Here is a 20,818-nt window from a genome sequence, read left to right as displayed (position 1 = left end):
TAAACTAATTTGCCCTTGCAATCCTATTAAAAGTACTATTATTACAACCCCCTTCTGAGGAAACAAGTCATAAAGACGTTGAATAACTTAAGTAGTTACGTAGCATAGCCCAATATTCAAGCCCAGGCAGTTTGGTACTTAACTTAAAAATTATGCAATGCCACCTCCCAAGGTGACAGAGTGCACGGGAAGTCCTTAACAGTGTAGGCGGATAGGAACTGCTCAAACCCGAGCAGTTATTTTTAGGCAGTTGGTGTGTCTGAAGGGGCGTGGAAGCTGAACCGGAAGACCAGCGCCAGGAGACGAGGGCCAGGAGAACTACAACACCCACAAGGCTCCGCTCTTCCTCTGGGGCACTTCCGATTGGCTTCAGGCTAGGAGGCCCACCATTGGCTCTCGGGATGGCTTGGCGGGGATTGGCCGTGCAGGTTTTAGACGGGTATAATTGCCGTCAGTCCCGCCTCAAACACCCGGAAGTAGTCTCCGGGGGAGGCCCATGTGTAGTGGTAAAGCGGAGAAACAGGAGTTGCCATGGGAGAGGAGCTGGCTAAAGGGCTTAGGGCAGATTGACTCCCCGCCCACCATCTCCACCAATCGATTCTGACCCTTTGAGGGCTGTTTTTGAGCACGCGGGGCCTGAAGCTGACGGAGGGAGGTTCCCATTGCCTGCTGCCACCCGAACTGTGCCTCATGGAGTCTACCTTCAGCAGCCCTGCGGAGGCGGCGCTGCAGCGAGAGGCAGGCTCTGCCGGGCTGCGCACTCCTCTTGGAGACCTGGACAGAGTGTACGAGCTGGAGCGAGTCGTTGAATTTGTCCGCGACTTGGGGTGTCAGCGGGTGAGGGCATGTTGGGGAGCGGATGGGTCTGCCAGAGGATTGGGATCTTGGGGTAATTTTGTGAGGCTGGGAATGGGGGAAGATGCTTCGCTGGGTGGAGAGGCTTGGAAGGTTAGGTAGGGACTCCCGGAAAGGTTTCCCTTGAAGACACCCTCGGTGCAGGCGAGGCTATTCCTGACTCCCTGGTACATGCTTACAGGTGGCCTTGCAGTTCCCTGACCAGCTACTGGGAGATGCTGGGGCCGTGGCAGCACGACTGGAGGAGGCTACCGGGTCGAAGATGTTCATTCTGGGAGACACAGCCTATGGCAGGTGTGAACTTGAGCTTGAGTATCAAGGGTGAGGTAGGGATCCAAGGCTGATGGCATTTCTCCTTTATGACAGTGTTTGCCTTCAGTAGCTTTATTTCTCCTTCATGATGATGATTGCTTTCCTGATACTAGCTCTTCTTAGTGACACTGTCTTTTCATTTTATTTTTAATTGGAGGATAATTGCTCAACAATATTGTGTTCGTTTCTGCCATACATCAACATGTATCAGCTGTAGGTTAACATACATCCCCTTCCTCTTGAACGTCCCACTCAGCTCCCACCCCATCTTTTCATAACATGGTTTTCTTCACTGACCATATTTTCCATTGATGACAGCAAAACTTTTCTCAATGAGAACCTCTCTCCTGATGGTATCTCCCCTCCAGCTGCTGTGTGGATGTACTGGGTGCTGAGCAAGCTGGAGCTCAGGCCCTTGTACATTTTGGCCCTGCCTGCTTGAGCCCTCCTGCCCGCCCACTGCCCGTGGCCTTCGTCCTTGGTCAGCGATCTGTGGCCTTGGAGCTCTGCGCTAAGGCCTTTGAGGCCCAGAACCCGGACCCCACAGCGCCTGTGGTGCTGCTCAGTGAGCCAGCCTGTGCCCACGCCCTGGGTGAGGGTTTTGCCTATGCATGCGGGTAGGGTGGGCTGACCGGTTTGTACCTTAATTTCCCCATTTCAGTATACTCCCGTGGAGTTCTCAACATGGGCTGGGCCCCAGCCTCTCCTTTTGGGTCCCATTCAGTCTCCTGGGGATGAGGGGGATCCCGTTTTACCAGGCCCCAACCCTGACATCACCTTCTTCTTCCAGAGGCCTTGGCCACCCTTCTGCGCCCACGGTACCTGGACCTGCTTGTCTCCAGCCCGGCTCTTCCCCTGCCAGCAGGCTCCCTCAATCCAAATCCTGAGCCCCTGGAGCGTTTTGGGCGCCGCTTCCCTTTGGCTCCGGGGAGATGTCTGGAAGAGTATGGTGCCTTCTATGTGGGGGGCTCTGAGGCCATCTCTGACCATGACATTGACCCAGACCTAAGCCGGCTGCTTTTGGGCTGGGCACCCGGGCGGCCCTTCTCCTCCTGCTGCCCAGACACAGGCCGGACTCAGGATGAAGGTGTCCGGGCTGGGCGGCTAAGAGCACGTAGACACTATCTGGTAGAGAGGGCCAGAGATGCCCGTGTGGTGGGGCTGCTGGCAGGCACGCTGGGTGTGGCCCGACACCGGGAGGCCCTGGCACACTTGCGGAACTTGACACAGGCTGCTGGCAAGCGTAGCTATGTGTTGGCCCTTGGGCGACCGACGCCTGCCAAACTTGCCAACTTCCCTGAGGTGGACGTCTTTGTGCTGTTGGCCTGTCCTCTGGGTACCCTAGCCCCCCAGCCTTCTGGCAGCTTCTTCAGGCCTGTATTAGCACCATGTGAGCTGGAGGCTGCCTGCAACCCTGCATGGCCACCTCCAGGCCTGGCTCCCCACCTCACACATTATGCGGACTTATTGCCTGGTGAGTGGTGGGGGCACTGCCTAAGCTAGAAACACTTTGGGCATGAAGTTGGGGGGCCAATATGAATCCTTTTTTTCCCCTCCCAGGCTCTCCCTTCCACGTGCCCCTCCCTTCACCTAACTCAGAGCTGTGGGACGTCCCAGTTGTGTCACTCATTACTGGGGACCTCCGACCCCCACCTGCCTGGAAGCCATCACATGATCCTGGGTGCTCAGCCCTGACCCCGAAGCCTCAGCTGGAGCTGGCTGAGAGCAGCCCTGCAGGTGAGTGTGGCAGATCTCCACTCCCATCTGAACCCTTCCCCCCTGTTCAGCTCATTCAGCCTCAACCCCCTCCCTCTGCAGCCTCATTCCTTAGTTCCCGGAGCTGGAAAGGACTGCAGCCCCGCCTGGGTCAGACACCGGTGACGGGAGCTGTAAGCGGAAGACGAGGAATTGCCATCGCCTACGAGGATGAGGGAAATAGCTGATACCATGTGGGATCAGAGCCACAGGTGGACTTAAGACCTTTAGTGCTCCCTGCACCAACCTCACTCTTCTGCCAGGATCCTTGAACGAGCCTCTCACTGAGGCAGCCCCTCACTGAGGACAGGCTCCAGCTCTGTCTTGTCTTGTCCTGTCCTGGCACTGGCACAAAGCTTAGCCCATACTGGCTTGGTAAAGGTCTGTTGTTTGACTGACCAGGGAACAGCTTTGGGTGTTCCCTGAAGCCTCTGGGCCATCTGTTCTCCTGGGAGCAACCCGAGACCTCTGGCCAATCCAAGTTCCTGCTGTGCAGTTGATGGTCTGCCTTTTTCAAAGGCAGGTGATAGATGTTTTTGACCACAGTTTTTTAACCTTGGCACTGTTGACGTTTTGGGCCAGATAATTGTTTGTGATGGGCTGTCTTGTGCATTGTAGGATGTTTAGCATCATCTCTGGTTTCTGCCCAATAGGTGCCAGTAGCATACCCCTCTCCAGTTATGATAACCAGAAATGTCTCCAGATGTTGACAAATGTCCCCTATGGGGGCAAAAGCATCCCCAGTTGAGAATCACTGGTCTACACTTATGCTACACAATACATGTGGCTGTCAAACATAAGTTTGAATTAAGAGTAAAAGCTCAGTTTCTCAGTCACACTAACCATATTTCAGTACTCAGATAGCCACATGAGAGGACAGCACAGCTACAAGACATTTCTATCACTGCTGGAAGTTCTGTTGGGCACTGCTGGTCTACACGACACTGACTCCAGTTTGTTTCTCAGGGAGGTCACAGAAACTTGAATAAACCAGGTAATTTTTCTCCTTGTTTTCTTTTTATTCATCGAATACTGCAAGTCCTGCACAGGTCCTGTGGGTTGAGATCTGAATTATATTTGATAGGAGTCCTGTCCTCACAGTGTAGCTGGGAAGAGAGGCAGCTAAAAAGGCAATTACCACAGGGTGAAGCAGTATTCTTTATGAGGAAGGAAGTCCCCAGGGGCAGCTGGAGCCCAGAAGAGGCTTCTCAGAGAGGGTGTTACCTCAGCTGGATCTCTTGAAGGGAAAAAGAAAAAAAAAAAAAAAATCAAAAGTAATGGAGTGAAAAGGACATTTGGACAAAGGGTACACCATGCTCAAACACACGGGCATAGACCATCATTGTGGGTACTTCAAGCAAAATGGAGTTGCTAGATCCTAAGAGTTTAGAGGGGTGAAGTGAAAATGACTCATCTTAGTTCCCTGCATTTGCTGAAAATCTCGACATACTGGCATTGTCCCCCTGGTGGCTCAGATGGTAAAGAATCTGCCTTCAATTCAGGAAACCTGGGTCGGGAAGATTCCCCTGGAGAAGGGAATGACTACTCATACCAGTATTCTTGCCTGGAGAATTCCATGGACGGGAGCCTGGTGGGCCACAGTCCAGGGGTCGCAAAGAATCAGACACAACTGAGTGACTAACACTGTTAGGGTGTTGTGATTTCTGCCCTCAAGGATTGCACAGTCTGCTGGTAGAGGCAGTTCTGTAAAACTAATCGTGGTAACGGGAACAAGGTGGGCACCAGTCGTGTATTCTACAAATATGGATTGAACACCTGGGGTGTGCCAAGCACTGGAAATCAGCAGTGAGTTTAGGAATCCTTTCATGGTTGCTTACATTTTTGTAGTGGAGATGACAGACAATCAACAGTGTGCAGAATGGTGATAAGGGCTATGGAGAAATATAAAGCTGGGAAGGAGTGTAAGAGAAGGGGCTACAGTATTAGACAGGATGATCAGAGAAGACTTTTTGAAGGTGAGCAAAGACTGAAAGCAGTTTTGAGTGAACCATGTGAATAATTAGAAGAAGCAGAGTGAACAAGAGCAATGCGTTGAGGGTACGATTGTGTTCAAGAAATAGCCAGGAGGCCAGTGCAGCCATTGGAAAAGACCCTGATGCTGGGAAAGATTGAGGGCAGGAGGAGAAGGGGACGACAGAGGATGAGCTGGTTGGATGGCATCATCGACTCAGTGGATATGAGTTTGAGCAAATTCTGGGAGACAGTGAAGGACAAGGAAGCCTGGTGTGCTGTAGTCCATGGGGTCGCAAAGAGTCACGACTTCGTGACTGAACAACAACAGGGCAGCCAGAGGAGGAAGTTAGTAAGAAACTATTAGGCAACGAAATCAGGGTAAGAGGCCTGGTAGACCATTATAAGGACCATGGTTTTTATTGCGAGGGAAAGGGGAGCCACCCAGCTATTTAAAGAGTGACACGATCTTATTGAAGTTATGTAAGAATCGCCAGGATGGCGGGAGACCCTAAAGCGGGCGCACTCCCCTGCCTCTGGCTAGGGAAACTTCCTGCAAGAACGTATCTTAAGATCATTAGGTGTTGGCCGACCTTGGGGTGAGCACGAAGAAACGTGCTTCAGGCAGAGGAAAGAGCATGAGCTCAGTGAGGGACGGAGCAGACACCCTCGCGAGCTGGGTGGGACGGTCAGGGAGGAGGCCAGCAAGATCAGCACTGGCTTGGAGACTAAGCTAGGGCGGCGGTGAGCAGGCTCGGGTGGAAAGCAGGGCTGGTGGGCCAGAGCTGGGCGGAGTGTCCGGGCGTACAACAAGCGGGCGCGGCCGGACACTAGATGGACCGGCCAGGCAACGATCGAGGTATTGGGCAAGAAAGGTTTCGGGCCGCGAGACTACAATCACCACAATCCTCTGCGCCTGCAATTCCGGCGTCGCCAAATTCCCAGACCGCCGGCGACAGAGCGCCGGGCCCGACGTGAGGTCACGTGGTGCCTGCGGATCACGTGGGCCAGTCAGGTGACACCGCGGGGTGGGCCGACGGGCTGCGGGGCGGACGGCGGACGCAGGGACGCGGTTTGAGCTCAGGTCCCCCCCGGCCCGCGTCCCGCCGTCTTTGCCGCCATGACGGGGCTGGTGCTGCTCTACTCCGGGGTCTTCGTGGCCTTTTGGGCCTGCCTGCTCGTCGTGGGTGAGGCCGGGCCCTGGAGGGCGGGGACGGCTTCGGGCCGAGCTGACCCGGCTGGAGCCCACCGGGGAGGTGGAGTGTTGGAAACATTAGGTCCTGACGCGGGCTCTAATACCTCAGGCTCCTGGACTTGCCTCGCGTCTGTCTGGGCCCCTAACCCGGACAGGGGAGGCTCGTATCTGCAGCTGCTTGAGGAGGGCGCGGGCGGGTCTCGGTGGGGACTGCGAGCGATCGCAGCCCTGGTCCCCTTCTGTCACTGGTCTCCCTTCCCCGGCTTCCTGCCGCCGTCCCTGTCCTGCTCCTGACGGGCCTGCCTGGGTCAAGAGCCGGCTTCTCCAGTTCCTCTTTTCCCGGTCGTTTTGCCCTGCCCCCACACCCACAGCGTGTTGGGTAAACAGCGGCTCAGACTGGGCTGGCTGCATCTGGTGGGGCCTGGCCCGAGCTATTGCTCCCTCCCCTCCTCCAGGGTATTCAGGCGTCCTGGTGGCTCCCCTTGACGGGTCTGCGTCTGGGCGATGGTGTCAGGGAGCTAGGTTCTTGAGGGAATGGCAGAAAATGGAGGCCTGAGCAGAGGAATCTGTATAGGCAGCTGTGCTTTCATTTTGGGGAGAGCCAAAGGACTCTCTCTTGACTTAGGTATGTGCAGACCTTTGGGAAGCTGGCCCAACTTCATGCCTAAGTTGTGGAGCTTCTGTGTAGAGAGCAGGCCCCTAACCCCGTTTTTCTCATCGCTGTAGGAATCTGCTACACCATTTTTGACTTGGGCTTCCGCTTCGATGTGGCATGGTAAGGGAGAGGTTTCCCCTAGGAGCTTCTTTGACGCCTGCCCTCTCTGATCTGAGCTCCTTCCCTCCCCACCTGCCCCCGCCCCCCAGCTGTCTGGAGTGTGGACCATTGGGAAATATGAAGTATTTTGTTTCAGCATCCAGGACTGAGAGGGGTTGGAGCGGGGTCGGGGTGGATTTTGTGCCTACTGCTCCATAAGGACTGAATTGTCTTTCCCCCTGTCTGCACACCAGGTTCCTGACGGAGACTTCCCCCTTCATGTGGTCAAACCTGGGCATTGGCCTAGCTATCTCCTTGTCTGTGGTTGGGGCAGCATGGTGAGTGTTGGGGTCATGGGACAGAGGAGGGGCTGAATCATAGCAGGGGGTGTCATTGGGTTCTTAGTCATCTTGGGGGCAGTGACAAGTTTGGGCTCTGCTCATTGGTTTCTTATTTGTCCATCAGGGGCATTTATATCACTGGCTCTTCCATCATTGGGGGAGGGGTGAAGGCCCCCAGGATCAAGACCAAGAACCTGGTCAGGTAAGTGAAGGACCCTTGTAAGGTTGTCAGAACCAAGTGGGAGCTGCCAGTGTATTTGACCTACCTTACATGCTGCTCCCGACCGGCCTCCTGATGGGGTGGGATGTCAGTGGGCGGGAGGTGGTTGGAGACTCTCCAGGGAGGAAGGTTGGCTTCTTTCTCATCTCTTTCTCCTCTTCACTTCCTAATCCCCCATTACCACTACCAGCATCATCTTCTGTGAGGCTGTGGCCATCTACGGCATCATCATGGCAATTGTCATTAGCAACATGGCTGAGGTATGGAAGACTAGGTGGGGTGGGTGTCAATTCCAGTGTGTTTTATATTGCTTAGTGATGGTGGGGGAGGGGGAGTGGAGTAGGGAATGGTTTCTGATTATTTCTCTACCTCCCTCAGCCTTTCAGTGCTACTGACCCCAAGGCTATTGGCCATCGAAACTACCATGCAGGTATGTGGGTGTGTGAAGGCAGAAAATGGGGGCTTCACAGATGATTCCCCCTCCAGCGCACACCCCAGGGTAGACTCTTCATTTTGATATTCTTCGGCCTGCTTTGCAGAGTTGGGGTGGAGGCTGGTCCCATTAGTCCACATTGGATCCTTGCCTTCATCTTCCCCCGTGTCTGGTTTGATATCAGTGCTCCCTTTCCATCCCTGCAGGTTACTCCATGTTTGGGGCTGGCCTCACAGTGGGCCTGTCTAACCTCTTCTGTGGAGTCTGCGTGGGCATCGTGGGCAGTGGAGCCGCCTTGGCTGATGCACAGGACCCCAGGCTCTTTGTAAAGATTCTCATCGTGGAGATCTTTGGCAGTGCCATCGGCCTTTTTGGGGTCATCGTTGCAATCCTTCAGGTGCTGAATCCCCTTGGGGAGCCTCTGTCCTTGTCCCCAACCCAGTCTCACCCTTCTTCTGGAGGAGCCACAGTGCTCCCTTCTACATCTGTAACCATAAAACCCTTGAACAGCTTTTGCTACCTCGTTCCCATCTTCTGGTTTTCCCCCTTTGAAGCTTTCCATTTATTTCTGTCTTCAGCATGGTATCACTGATAACCTCTTTTTCTGTCTGTTATGTTGTTTCTATATATGAAAGACTGGGTCTCTCTTTTCCTATTCTGCTATTTTTTCTGTTCCACTGTGTCTTTGTAGTCTAGACCAAGTTGGGATCTTGTCTGTTGTGGTCTGCCTTGGTGTGTTTGACTGTATTGTTGGACAGCATGTCTGAGATGTGTGTCTTGTTTGTCTTGACAGTGTGTGAGTGTGGCTAAGGATCAGCCTGAGGATCCTGAGTGTGACTGGGCACCTGAGTTGACTCTTAAGAGACTGGCACGTGCATATGCCACTTCTCTCCATCGAACTCTGTAGTTGTCTCTGTGTCCCCATTCACTGTGTTTGTCACAGCATGTCCATCGTGGTCCAGTCATCCGCTTGTTGTGGTCTGGCCATCCTGCCATGGGTCTCATCTTCTGTCATTTGTCATTGTCTAATCAATTTTTTTGTCCCTGCCTGATTTCTCCTTTTCTTCTTTTGCAGACCTCCAGAGTGAAGATGGGTGATTAGATGGTCTGTGTGGGTGGGGCCGTGCCCCACTCTTATTTATTTGTGGTTTTCCCCGGGACAGCTGGAGCTGTGCCCCTTAGGCTTTTGGGGGCTTGGTGTTCAGGGCCCTCCCTACACTCACTTCACGCTGCCTGTCGACTTGGAGGCTCTGCCTGGCTGGATCCTCACTGTAGGGAGCAGGCTGCAGATGACTGTGCAGCTTTGCACCTGTGTCCCACCTCCACCTCCAACCCATCTTCCCAGTGTTTGTGAAATAAACGTGGTATCCATCTGGGTCAGTGCTGCTTCTTTTGCATTCCTTCGCTGCCACCTTTCACAGAAGAAGGGTAAAGAGACCTGTAGGCCTCAACTTCATGCCAGCCTCTCTAGCTTTCTAGTTCATATACGCTGTCTCTGCTCTGGACAGCACTGGCTCCTGGGTGGGAAGGGAATGGTGCTGGGCTGAGGCCTCTGTAGCTCTAACCCGCTTTATTGAAGGAGCGAGTCTGGGGATGAGGGCCCCTTGTTTGTGTGTGGGAGGAGGTGACCAACCCCATGCCCTCAGGGCTCTGGTCAGTTCAGCCCCAGTTGACTGCATTTATTACCTGGTTCTCCCCTCTGGCATCCACCATCTCTACCACTGGGGCCTTGGAACCCTTTCATTTATCAGTGTTCATCCCTGCAGCATCCCATGCCAGTAACTAGTTTGATCCCATGTTCCCAGGGCTGTGCCCAGCTCCTCCCACGCCTGTCCAACCTCTTACCCAACCTTCTGTTCCCCTAGAAGCCCTTGCCACACACACTGCCGTTCACACCTTTAAGCGTCCTGCCCAACTAGCAGCCCTCTCCACTGGCGGACCTTTTGATTCTGCTCCCATTGATGAGCCGACAAATTTCCTGATCTCCCTGACAACTTCCAGGTGCCCTTCTTTGGCTGAGTTCGGGCACCAGACCCCATTCTTCCAAAATGGGTTTGACCCATCCACACCTTCTCCGGTTCGGAGCCCTTGGATGAGTCTGATCAATTTCTCCCGCCCCTCCCTGGTCCTCGGTACCCTCGCTCCGCGGCGGCGCTCAGCCGCCAGCAGGGGCGGGCGTCGGAAGCGCGCGGCGGTACGGGCGCGCTGGAGGCGGGGGCCGCGGGGACGCGCGCGCGGGCGCGCCGGCCGGGCCTGCCCCTCCGAGGCGCCGTAGCGCGGGAGGGAGGCGGCGGCGCTGTGGTCCGTCGGTCGGCGGGTCGGTGGGTCTGCCCGGCCGCCCGGCCCCGCCCTGCCCCCCGGGGCGGCTCGGCTCCATGGCCCGCGGCGGCGGCGGGAGGCGGCCTGGGGGCCGCGGGGGCCGCTGACCGGGAGGAGGAAGGCGGCGGGGCCGGGCCATGGGGAACGGAGCCGACCGCAGCCGCCGGAGCCCGGAATCCAGCCGGAGCCGGAGCGGCGCCCCCTGCTGAGCCCCGTGCGCTGGGTGAGAGGGGGGCGCTCGCGGCCCCCAGCCCGGGGCCCCGAGATTCCAGACCCGGCCCCGCGAGGGGCGCCCCGAGCGCAGCCCCGAGATCCCCTCCCAGGACCCGGTGAGAGGCGCTGGCGGCCAGACCCCGGCCTGGCGTCACCCCACCCTACCCCCATCCCTCGGCTCCCCGCGTCCCCCTCGGGCTCCTCTGCCCGCCCCCAGCCAGCCTCCCTTATTGTCCTCGCACACCCCAGCCTCGTGGCGTGGGGAGGCGCTCCACTTACGTCGCCCCTTTGCCTCGGCCCCCAATCCACATCCTCTCCCCCAAGCCCCCTCCCCCCCAGGCTCCACACCCACCCGGTCTTCGCTGCTTCCCGGTCCAGGGGTGCCACGTGTTCAGGCCACTCAGCCTTCCAGCCCCGCCCAAACTCACCTCGCAGCCTGACCGGCAGCCTAACCCAAAACCCCTGACCCGGAGGGAGTGGTGGGAGTGTTTGCACGTGGGTCAGGGTGTTGTGAGCTGCCAGGGAGCCTGTCTGTGTGACTGTGTAAGTCCAGGAGCGCGGCTTTGTTTGTGAGTGGGTGACTCGGTGCATTATTGTTACTGTCACCCAGGCGTGTCTGTGACTCTTTATGTAGTTCTCTGTGTATCTGAATGCAGCTACAGTGTATCTGACTGTAACTGGGACCCAGGGTGTTTGTGTGGTTGTGTGATAGATACCGTATATCTGAGGAGGACTCAGCCTGCTCTCTGAAGCACTGCCAGAAGTGCCCCCAGAAGTGTTACTGCTTTTGGACCCCCGAGTTAGAGCCATGGCCCAGGCAAAACCCTCTCCTGACATGCTGTCTCCAGGGCCCAAGCATTTCCCTTTCTGGGAATCAGAACCAATCCTTGAGGTCTCATGGGAGGAGTGTCCTGGGCCCCATCCTGTCTTTTCACCTCTTGCCCCAGAGGGAAGTGATCCCATAAACATCTTGTTCAAATCTGGGCCAACTGCATACTGAGGGCCACTTCCCAGCCTGCTCCCAGATGGCCTGGCCTACTCGCCACTGGGACCTGACCAACCAAATCACTGCCACCCCCATGTTCCAGGAGGACTAAATGAAGTCTTGAGTACAAAGTGCTCTGGCACGGTAAATACTCAGTAAATGCTCTTCTTTCCTCGGACCAGGACTCCTGGGTTGAGGATGCTGGCCTGTGGGCATTTGTTCTCTGGGGCACAGAGAACCCATGGGGGTCTGTACATAAGTGTGTTTCTGTGTTCAGATATGAGCTGGTGTGATCAGAGGTCATGTGCCCATGATCCATGGTGGGGGGGGAGGGGGTGTGAAGTTGGGCAAGAAGGGCACTTACCGAAGTGTGAGGGTAGGTGAGGCTCTCCATGTGTGTGTGTATCAGTGAGGATGAGGAAGGAAAGCACGTGTGGGTTAGTACTCAAGTGTGTGAAGATGCATGAGTAGTGAGTTGCCAGGGACCGTGTGTGTGTTTTTACAGGTAGAATTTAAGTCAAAGGGTGTGAGCAGGTAAGTGTGAGGATGTGCATCTAAGAATGGGAGCAGCACACAGGAGGTGGGTGGGTGGCCTTGCCCCTCTGGCCCTGACCTGCTGGGTGTGTCTCTCTCCCTCCCCTGCTCAGGCCGGCAGCCGGATGCCCGGGCCCATTGGGCGGGCCAGCGGCCGCCTGCGGGATGAGCAGGTTGCTAGGGGGGACGCTGGAGCGCGTCTGCAAGGCCGTGCTCCTTCTCTGCCTACTGCACTTTCTTGTGGCCGTCATCCTCTACTTTGACGTCTATGCCCAGCACTTGGCCTTCTTCAGCCGCTTCAGTGCACGCGGCCCCTCCCGTACCCTCCACCCGGCCGCCAGCAGCAGCACCAACTGCTCTCGGCCAAACGCCACTGCCCCCAGCTCCGGGCTCCCCGAGGCTCCCAGCGCCCGGCCCGGCCCCACGGCTCCTGTCCTGCCACCCTGTCCTGACTCGCCGCCTGGTCTTGGTGAGCCTGCAGGGTGGGGCTTGCCTCTAGCGGTGGGCCGAGGTCTGGGGGAGTGGAGTCTTGACCCCTGGGGGCTCCACAGGTGTTGTGTGTTGGCAGAAGGCTATTCTTGGGATTCCCTTGCCCACCCCAGGTAGAGGGAGGGGGCTGGTGTCCTTGGGTTCCGATGAAGACCTAATTCCTGCCCCTGTCCTGCCTGCAGTGGGCCGACTGCTGATTGAGTTCACCTCACCCATGCCCCTGGAGCGGGTGCAGAGGGAGAACCCAGGTGTCCTCCTTGGTGGCCGCTATACGCCGCCTGACTGCACCCCAGCCCAGACGGTGGCAGTCATCATCCCCTTCCGACACCGGGAGCACCACCTACGCTACTGGCTCCACTATCTGCATCCCATTCTCAGGCGACAGCGACTACGCTATGGCATCTACGTCATCAACCAGGTGTGCAGCCACAGCCTCCCGGCTGGTCACCGGCCACCAGGGAACCCACGAGCACCTGTGGGTGAGGGGCCCACGTTCCTGTTGGTGCATCTGTGGGGTTGGGGGCATTAATGGATGCCTGAATAGTTGTGTGGACATGCGATGTACATGTGGGGTTCGTGTATGTCACTGTATGCATATGTGGGTTTACATGTGCCTTCAGGGGATTGCATACGTATTAATGGTGGTGGACACACTGCCAGGTGTGCATAGCCTCTTTGTGAGTGAGCGCCATTGTTTACCTTTGGTAGGCCCCACCCCATGGTGGTGGTGGCTTAGGGTACACTGGCTATGAGATATTGAGGGCCCTGAGCAGAGAGAGAGTTAGACCTGAAAGAGAGATCAAGACTGCCTTAGGGCCATGTGCTGAGCACAGCTGAGATCCAGGAATTCAGCTCAGGCTCTGGGCCCTCCCCCGTGGGCCTGGCTGGGGCTGGCTGCTGGGGCCTGGAGAAGGTCTGATACAGGCCTTCCTCCCCACAGAGAATTCCCAGACTTAAACTTGGATCCCTTTAGACTCCACGATGGTGATGTGAAACTGGAGTAGGAGCAGGGAGCTGTGGAGCCACCAAGCGGCCCGGTTTAACCCCAGGATGGGGAAGCGACCATTGAGATGGGTCTTGAGGGATGAATAGGCATCAGCCAGTGGAGGGACTGGGGAAGGCAAGCATTCTGGTCAGAGGGACAGAGGAGGCCCCAGGCCCCAATGAGAGAATTGGTCTCATGTGTTCAGGAACTGTCAGCTGAGGAGTGGGGTCCCACATGCAGGGTGGGTAGCAGAGATGAGGTTGGAACGGCTAGTGGAGGCCACATCCACAAGGGTCCTAGGAGTCATCTCAAGCAGTTGGATTCCAGCATGAAAGTGATGGGGCACCGTTGTGTGTTTTTTTTTGGCTATGCTGAGTTTTCACTGGGGGCAACACGGGCTCTCTAGTTATGATGTGGGCTCAGTAGCTGCAGTGCACAGGCTTAGTTGGGATCCCCATGGTATGTGGGATCTTAGTTCCCCAACCAGGGATCTAACCCATGTCCCCTATACTGGAAGACAGATTCTTAACCACTGGACCACCAGGGGAGTTCCCATAGTGGGGTTTTAGGGAGAGGGTAATATGTATGTGTGCTTATTAGAAAGATTGCTCTGATTGTATGTGGACAATGGGATGGAAGGGGAGCCGGGAGGTATGGCTCCTGGTTGGGAAGAGGCTGCTATGTTCAGGATAGAGGTGGTGAATGTGCCTGCGAGCTGAGCAGGAGTCGTGTGGATGAGAGGAGAGATGTGATACAAGTGGCTGAAAGTAAAGGGAGGTGCCAGGACACCTTGAGGCTCTGTGTCTTGACTGCTGGCCCTGTGTATGGTTGCGCCTGTGAGATGGGAACACAGGATCTGGGCTGGGTCTGGGGGAGAATGTGTCTTATTTGCACGTGATGAGTTTAAGCGCCTGGGGGAAGTATAAGAGGAATGTTCAGCAGGCTTTTGGACAAACAAACTGACCTAGGAGTGAAGTCTGAGGTGGAGAAGGATCTGGGAGCCACCAGTATACAGATAGTCCCTAAAACCAGCCATGTCCAGCCTGGGTGGGGCCTGGGAGCTAAGAGGAGAAAGCCAGCATGTAAGGAATGGGTAGAGAAAGAGAGACCACAGAGGCTGCGAGGGTTGGCCAGAAAGGTTCGAGGAGACCCAAGAGAACTTGGTGTCCCAGCACCCAGGAATAAGCGTCAAGAAGGCAGCGTGGCAGCTGCGTGAGCGCTGCTGGGGGAGTAAGGAAGGATGTAGACCGAGAAGCGTCCAGTGGATTTAGCAACAAGGTGGGCCCAGCGAGAGCCATTTCAGGGGCATGGTGGGGGCGGAAGCAGATTGCAGTGGGTTGCAGAAGGAATCCGATCTGACAAAATGCAAATAGCCAATTGGAGACAACTCTTTATTAAAAAAAAAAAAAACTCTGCTGAGAAGGGAAGGCAAAAGGTAGGGTGGGGTCTAAAGGAAGGGCTTTCTTTGAATGGGAGAGAAATGGGCACGTTTATGAGCCCTGTGGGAGAAACCTCGGGCTCCGGGGTGGTGAGAGAGGTTAGGAAGGAGTGCAGATGAACCAGGAGAAAATGGACCATTGCTCCAAGGGCTGGTGGGAGAGAAGGTTTAGGGCAAGGAGGAAAGAGAGCAGGTGGGGCCAGGCCCTTCAGAGTCCAGGGGAGCAGCTCCTGCCCCCTTGGGCCCAGGTTGGCTGGTAGGGATGAGGGGCTATTCCTCCTCTCCTTCCAGGAGAGCACACTTGAAGACCAGGAGCCTCTCTGGCTCCAGCCTGGAGATCACGGGTTGGAACAGAGGTTTCAGGGGCCAGCCAGCTCCCTACATGAAACCCTCCTTCCTCTGGCCAGAATTCAGAGTGTGGGGCTGCATGGCCAGGAGGCCAACGTCAAGGAGACCTGGTCCCACAGCCCCATTTCTTGGGGAACTCCAGGCTCACTATGCTTATCATTTTGTTGGGGAGACAAGTGAATCGAGCCTGGTCCCAGAGGCTGCCCAGGGAGTTAGATGTGGATCTGCAAGAGCCAGAGGGGACAGGTGGCTCAGTCCCCATGGTCTCCACATCTTAGATGCTGGCCATTTGGGGACATTCTTTGTTCATTTCACTCCATGACATGCTCAGTAGGGAAGCAATGTGCTCAGGGCCACTCATCTTTAAGATCCTCACTGGCACAGACAAGATGCCTGGCACCAAGGACAGGGCCGAGGGGCATGATTGAAAGAATGAATGAAATGAGAGCCCTAAATTGTAACCGTTTGAATGGACCTGGCATAAGTGAAGCACATGGGAGGGAATGAGTAATTATACTGGGGCGGGGAGGTTTGCTAACAGAGGCCTTTCCAGACATGAATTTGATAAGGGGAGAAGGAGAGCATTCCAGACAGCGGCAACTGCTAACACTGAGGCCTGGAGGCAGGAAAGAGTCTGGCATGTTCTGGGGTTGTGGAGAAATATAGTATAGCTGGGCTTGGGGGGGTCTGAGGTCATTGGCCAGAGAGGAGATGGAGCCAAATCCTAAAAGGCTTTGCAAAGCTAGGTCTAGGATAAAGAGCTGGATTTGATTCCGAGAGTCTGAAAGCCCTAATGGAGGATGAGTTGAGGGGTATGCTAGGTCTGCAGGGACCACTCTGGATGGTGGTAAAGTGGCAGATGCTTCCTAGTCTCAGGCCCAGAAGCGACCTATCTCCTCTCCCAACCCCAGCACGGTGAGGACACCTTCAACCGGGCCAAGCTGCTCAACGTGGGTTTCCTGGAGGCGCTCAAGGAGGACTCCACCTACAACTGCTTCATCTTCAGTGACGTGGACCTGGTCCCCATGGATGACCGTAACCTGTACCGCTGTGGTGACCAGCCCCGCCACTTTGCCATTGCCATGGACAAATTTGGCTTCCGGTGAGGGTTCTCTTTTCTGCTGGACCCAGGCCTCCCCGTCCCGCCCCGGCCGTCACTCCCAGCCCTGGTGCCCCCCTTGTGGCCAGACCTCTATCTGGAATCCCCTCAGGCCCCTCATTGACGCATGTCTTCCGTGCCCCAGGCTGCCCTATGCCGGCTACTTCGGAGGTGTGTCGGGCCTGAATAAATCCCAGTTCCTGAGAATCAATGGCTTCCCCAACGAGTACTGGGGCTGGGGTGGTGAGGACGACGACATCTTCAACCGGTGAGTGGGGATGGGGTGGGGTGTCGATGGGGTGTGGATGGTGGGCACAGACCGGGCGGGGCTCTTCGCCCATCCTGGTGCCCACTCGAGCCCGGCTGTCCCTGACCCCAGGATCTCCCTGGCTGGGATGAAGATCTCGCGTCCAGACATCCGCATAGGCCGCTACCGAATGATCAAGCACGACCGGGACAAGCATAACGAGCCCAACCCTCAAAGGTGACCCCCAGCACCCTCAACCCCAGCTGTCCTGGCCCCTTACGCCATAGAGGTGATGTCCCAGTGCTGCTGATCCCCAGAGGTGATCCCAAGGCCCCTAACCCTTGACTCCTGAGATGACTCCCGGTACCCCTACCCCTGATCCTTAGTCCCCAGCTCAGCTGTCACCCCTGGCCTGATTCCACAAGTGACTGAAATTTAAAGGTGGGGCTCAAATTGTCACTGAGTAACTTGCATTCCTTTTGGGCCCTCACAGACCTCACTCCAGCCTGAACAGATACGACAAGAGACAGCAGGCCCAGGTGCACAGCTCCAGGGCCTAGAGACCCAACAGAGATGGCCCGAGCAGTGTGGGGTGGCGGGAGTGGAAAGACACTGCTGAGCTCTCTGAGATTGAATAGGTGGCTGGTCTCTGAGGAGGAAGCCACATTGGTGTCTTAATGGTGGCTGGGAGAAATGCCTGAGGGCATGTGAGATGGGTTGGTGGAGGGTGGGAGGTGTGTAAGGGGATCCAGAGCACTCAGACCTAATCCCTGCTGGGCAGCCTGTGTGAAGTTCAGTCTAGGGAGGGAGACCAGCAGATACAGCACAAGGTGATCAGGGCAAGGTGCTGTCCTGGCAGAAGAGGGAATAATGGTGGGAGGCTTCCTGGAGGTTGTTATTCAGTCGCCAAGTTGTGTCCGACTCTTCGTGACCCCATAGACTACAGCACTCCAGGCTTCCCCGTCCTTCACCATCTCCTGGAGTTTGCCCAAAGTCATGTCCATTGAATCGGTGATGCCATCCAACCATCTCATCCTCTGTCCTGTTCTACTTCTGCCTTCAATCTTTCCCAGCATCAGGGTCTTTTCCAATGAGTCAGCTGTTCACATCAGGTGGCCAAAGTACTGGAGCATGCAGTATTCCTGGAGGAGGTGATAGTAAACTGGAGTTTGAAAAGAGTTATTCATCCTACAAATATTTGTCACACACCTACCTTGGGTACAGTACTGTATTCACCAGGCTGATGGAGGAGGCTAGTCTGGATAAAAGGAATCAGATGTGTAGGAGTCTGGAATGTGAACGTCCATTGTATACGCTGAGAGCCTGAAACTCTTCATTATTACATTCTGAAGGCTGGGAATGACAGGAGGGGGGTCACTGCTGATCCCAGGTTGGGAGTTTCAGTTTTGTTCAGGGGTGCTGGGGAGTCACGGAAGGGCTTTCATGTGGGGAAGGGACGGGACCACATTTGGGTTTGGAAGGATCACCCTTTTGAGTTTGAAGGAGGTGAAGGACTGGCAGAGCTGCCGAGTGGAGCAGAAGGAAAGTAGACCAGGCTCAAAAGAATCAGTGGAGCCCAGGGGGTATGCTGCATGTGAAACTGCCATGCACCCACCAGACCAGTAGGGTGTTCTGCTCTGAAGCCAGGGTGTCAGAGTGGGGAGGGAGGTGGCCGTACTGATGGTAGGGCTGATATTTGGCAGAAGCATGAAGTACTGGGCATCCAGGGAGCTGATGGAAAAGCAGTTAAGTTAAAAATTATGGTGAGTAGGGAAGGGACTACAGGCTGGGAGAAGAGGGGCTTTGGGGTATCTGAAGGGATACACAGTGTTGGACTGGCTCCAGAGAGGGATCTGAACTGAGCCAAGAAGGATGGAGAGGATCAAAACAGTTGGGATGAGGGTGGCAGTGGGGCTCTAGAAGCACAGGCCAGGGGCCATGTCTAGGTGCCATCCTTGGTTAGTGATGTCTGCCTGGCCAAGATAGCAAGATGTTTCTGGCTTAAGGAACTCTGTAGATGCTGGTTTCCTCTAGCTGGTTGCTTTTGCCTCAGATCTAGGAGTTCTCCTGGATTCTTCTTGTTCTCGCCCTACATATCTGGACCATCAGCAGGTCTTATCAGTGCCACCCCTGAAAGGTATCTGAGCCAGTCCGCTTTTCCCTTTACCTCTGCCCTAGTGCAGCCTCTTTGTAGTTCATGTTTCCTGGCCCTCCCTTTCCCAGACTGGGCTAAAAATCCCTCAGTGTTTTTTCACTCACAGAATAAAAAGCTATTTCCTCTGACTTACAGAGGCCTGCCCATACATGCTCTAACCTCCCAGCTAATCTTACTCTGGGTTTTCTCCGTGGCCCATTAAGCTCTAGCCACTCTGCTGTGCAAATATTCATTTTCAGTTTGGGTCAGCCTATGCTTTTACCTCTGCCTGGAAAGCTCTTCCTCTGCTGTCAGCTTGATGGCCCACACCCACCCCTTCCATGGCAGTCATCCTGTCTGCCGTTTCCCTCTCCTGTCTCCCTCAGTACTCTGGTGTCTTCTTTGTCTATTACTTGTCTGCTCTAGTGGTATAGACTTGCCATGAGAGGAAGGACTTTGCAGTTCTGTTCATGCCTGTGACCTTGGTGCTTAGAGAGGGCCTGGCACACGGGGACTGCTCAATAAATAGATGGTGAAGGCGTGATTAAAGGATGAGGAACAGAGAAGGTGGCACAGAGATGGTGGGTGTGGGGAGTAAAGATGATGCATACAATACAGGACACATTGTATTTGAGGTGTCTGTGGGGTACCCTGTGTCTAGGTCTGCGATGAGAGAAAAATTGGTGAGGGTGTCATGATTCTGGACTGAAGGGAGTGAGATCTCTGTTTTGAGGGTTGTTGCAAGAGCCAAAGGGCTCCAGGCAGGTGGAGGGGGTAGCGAGGAGAACTGAGTCGCCCCAGGAAGAAGCCAGGAGGGCGTGAGCCTTGGCCTCAGTGATCCCTACTGTGTTCAGTGGTGAGCCCTGATCTAGACCCACTTCTATCCTGTCTAGGTTTACCAAGATTCAAAACACGAAGCTGACCATGAAGCGGGACGGCATCGGGTCAGTGCGGTACCAGGTCTTAGAGGTGTCTCGGCAACCACTCTTCACCAATATCACAGTGGACATTGGGCGGCCCCCTTCGTGGCCTCCTCGGGGATGACACCAGTGGACAAAGGCTCCCAGTGCCAAGGATTGCCTGTCAGAGGACTGACCTACAGCCTGGCTGGCAGCTGCTCTGTGGTTGATCCCCCAGGACTGAGACTGTGGGCTCTGTTTTCTGAGGGTCTTCAGTAGGCACCCCCCAGCTGCACTTGGAAGTTTCAGAACCTACTTTGGGGGAGCTTCCATCCTGGGCAGGCCCCTCAAGGGTGGCCATCTCTGAGGTCAACCCCTCCTGCTCCTCCCTTCCCAGTTCAGCCCCCCTCACTGTCAGGGTTGGGTCAGCCCCTGCACTGCCTCGCCGAGTGGCCTGGGCCAGGTCACTCCACCTCTCTGTGCCTCAGTTTCCCCCCCTTGAGTCCCCTAGGGCCTAGAAGAGTGGGAGGTATGAGTAGGGGGCAATGTCGCTTCCAGGGGGAATTCTCAGACCTGAGGATCCCCCACACTCCCAGGGGAGGGGAAACCTTTTTCACTCAACATTGTAGGGGGCAAACTCTGGGGCACCCCCTGCTGGGGAGCAGCCCCAGGAGGGGACCAGAGGGGGTGCTGTATCGCTGCCTGGGATCTTGGGGTTGGGCTTTGCATGGGGGCGGATGAGGCTTGGATCAGTTGGGTTCCAGCCCCTCCCCGCCTCTCTGAGAGAAGGCAGTAGCCCCAGGACCGGTTCGTGTTTGTACATTGCACAGAAACTTGTGTGGGTGCTTTAGTAAAAAACGTGAATGGAGAAGCCCTTTGTCTGTTTGGGGGTGGGGATCTGGATCCCTAATCTTGGATCCTGGTGTGTTGTGGGAAGGGCACCTGGCCCAATCTGTCTGCTCCGGACTGTCCTGGTTCCCCAGGTCCCTAGAAGCGCACCAGTTCACTAGACTTAAGCAGGCTGGAAGGAGAAATTTTACCCTGCCGCTGCCTCCTGGCCAGAAAAGGCAAGGAAGTAATAAACCCCCCAGGCTGAGATTTCTCGGTTGTTTCACCTGCCCTGGAGTCTAAAGGTGCCCAGGGATGAAAGGTACTTGGAGTCAGATTGCTGTACCTGGTTGAGACTGCGAAACCACCTACCAAGGCTGTGGGTTGGGCTTTGTTAGCCGGCACCGCCCCGGAGTGGGCGGGGCCGGGGCTCTCTGGGGGCGGGGCTTGGGGTAGCGGGCCCC

At 55.7% G+C, this 20,818-nt stretch overlaps 3 protein-coding genes and 1 long non-coding RNA gene across 9 annotated transcripts; 3 read left to right on the top strand and 1 right to left on the bottom strand.

Moving 5' to 3' along the window:
• The first annotated feature begins 500 nt into the window (after positions 1 to 500).
• On the top strand, positions 501 to 3,925 carry DPH2 (diphthamide biosynthesis 2). 5 transcript variants are annotated; one of them, XM_081492585.1, is made up of 7 exons: positions 501 to 837; positions 1,037 to 1,149; positions 1,536 to 1,759; positions 1,958 to 2,641; positions 2,728 to 2,904; positions 2,986 to 3,134; positions 3,776 to 3,925. In XM_081492585.1, the coding sequence occupies exons 1-6, from the start codon at positions 691 to 693 to the stop codon at positions 3,108 to 3,110; spliced, it is 1,470 nt and encodes a 489-aa protein (XP_081348711.1). In that variant the 5' UTR covers positions 501 to 690; the 3' UTR covers positions 3,111 to 3,134; positions 3,776 to 3,925. The 5 variants fall into 5 exon arrangements, with proteins under 5 accessions (XP_081348711.1, XP_081348714.1, XP_081348712.1 ...); XM_081492588.1 differs by lacking the exon at positions 1,958 to 2,641; XM_081492586.1 differs by having other exon boundaries at positions 2,231 to 2,641; positions 2,986 to 3,925.
• Positions 3,926 to 5,910: 1,985 nt separating this feature from the next.
• ATP6V0B (ATPase H+ transporting V0 subunit b) lies at positions 5,911 to 9,216 on the top strand. Its single transcript, XM_081492595.1, has 8 exons — positions 5,911 to 6,080; positions 6,815 to 6,863; positions 7,097 to 7,180; positions 7,308 to 7,385; positions 7,594 to 7,663; positions 7,782 to 7,833; positions 8,043 to 8,233; positions 8,912 to 9,216. The coding sequence occupies exons 1-8, from the start codon at positions 6,014 to 6,016 to the stop codon at positions 8,936 to 8,938; spliced, it is 618 nt and encodes a 205-aa protein (XP_081348721.1). The 5' UTR covers positions 5,911 to 6,013; the 3' UTR covers positions 8,939 to 9,216.
• Positions 9,217 to 10,091: 875 nt separating this feature from the next.
• On the top strand, positions 10,092 to 20,397 carry B4GALT2 (beta-1,4-galactosyltransferase 2). Of its 2 annotated transcripts, none has more exons than XM_081492558.1 (7): positions 10,092 to 10,378; positions 12,001 to 12,356; positions 12,559 to 12,794; positions 16,059 to 16,249; positions 16,392 to 16,514; positions 16,626 to 16,730; positions 19,521 to 20,397. In XM_081492558.1, exons 2-7 carry the CDS (start codon positions 12,053 to 12,055, stop codon positions 19,669 to 19,671), a joined length of 1,110 nt encoding a protein of 369 aa, XP_081348684.1. In that variant the 5' UTR covers positions 10,092 to 10,378; positions 12,001 to 12,052; the 3' UTR covers positions 19,672 to 20,397. The 2 variants fall into 2 exon arrangements, with proteins under 2 accessions (XP_081348684.1, XP_081348685.1); XM_081492559.1 differs by having other exon boundaries at positions 10,092 to 10,484.
• On the bottom strand, positions 14,739 to 20,818 carry LOC145506930 (uncharacterized). The gene is made up of 2 exons (XR_014054449.1): positions 20,701 to 20,818; positions 14,739 to 17,635 (listed from the first exon to the last, which is right to left on the bottom strand). It is a non-coding gene; the product is annotated as an uncharacterized LOC145506930 (long non-coding RNA).

This window comes from Giraffa tippelskirchi, chromosome 5 (genome assembly GCF_054371585.1).
Source record: "Giraffa tippelskirchi isolate mGirTip1 chromosome 5, T2T-mGirTip1v1.2.pri, whole genome shotgun sequence".
Taxonomy (NCBI): domain Eukaryota; kingdom Metazoa; phylum Chordata; class Mammalia; order Artiodactyla; family Giraffidae; genus Giraffa; species Giraffa tippelskirchi.
Note: the sequence above shows the minus strand (reverse complement) of the source record. Positions and strands in the feature narration are given on the sequence as shown.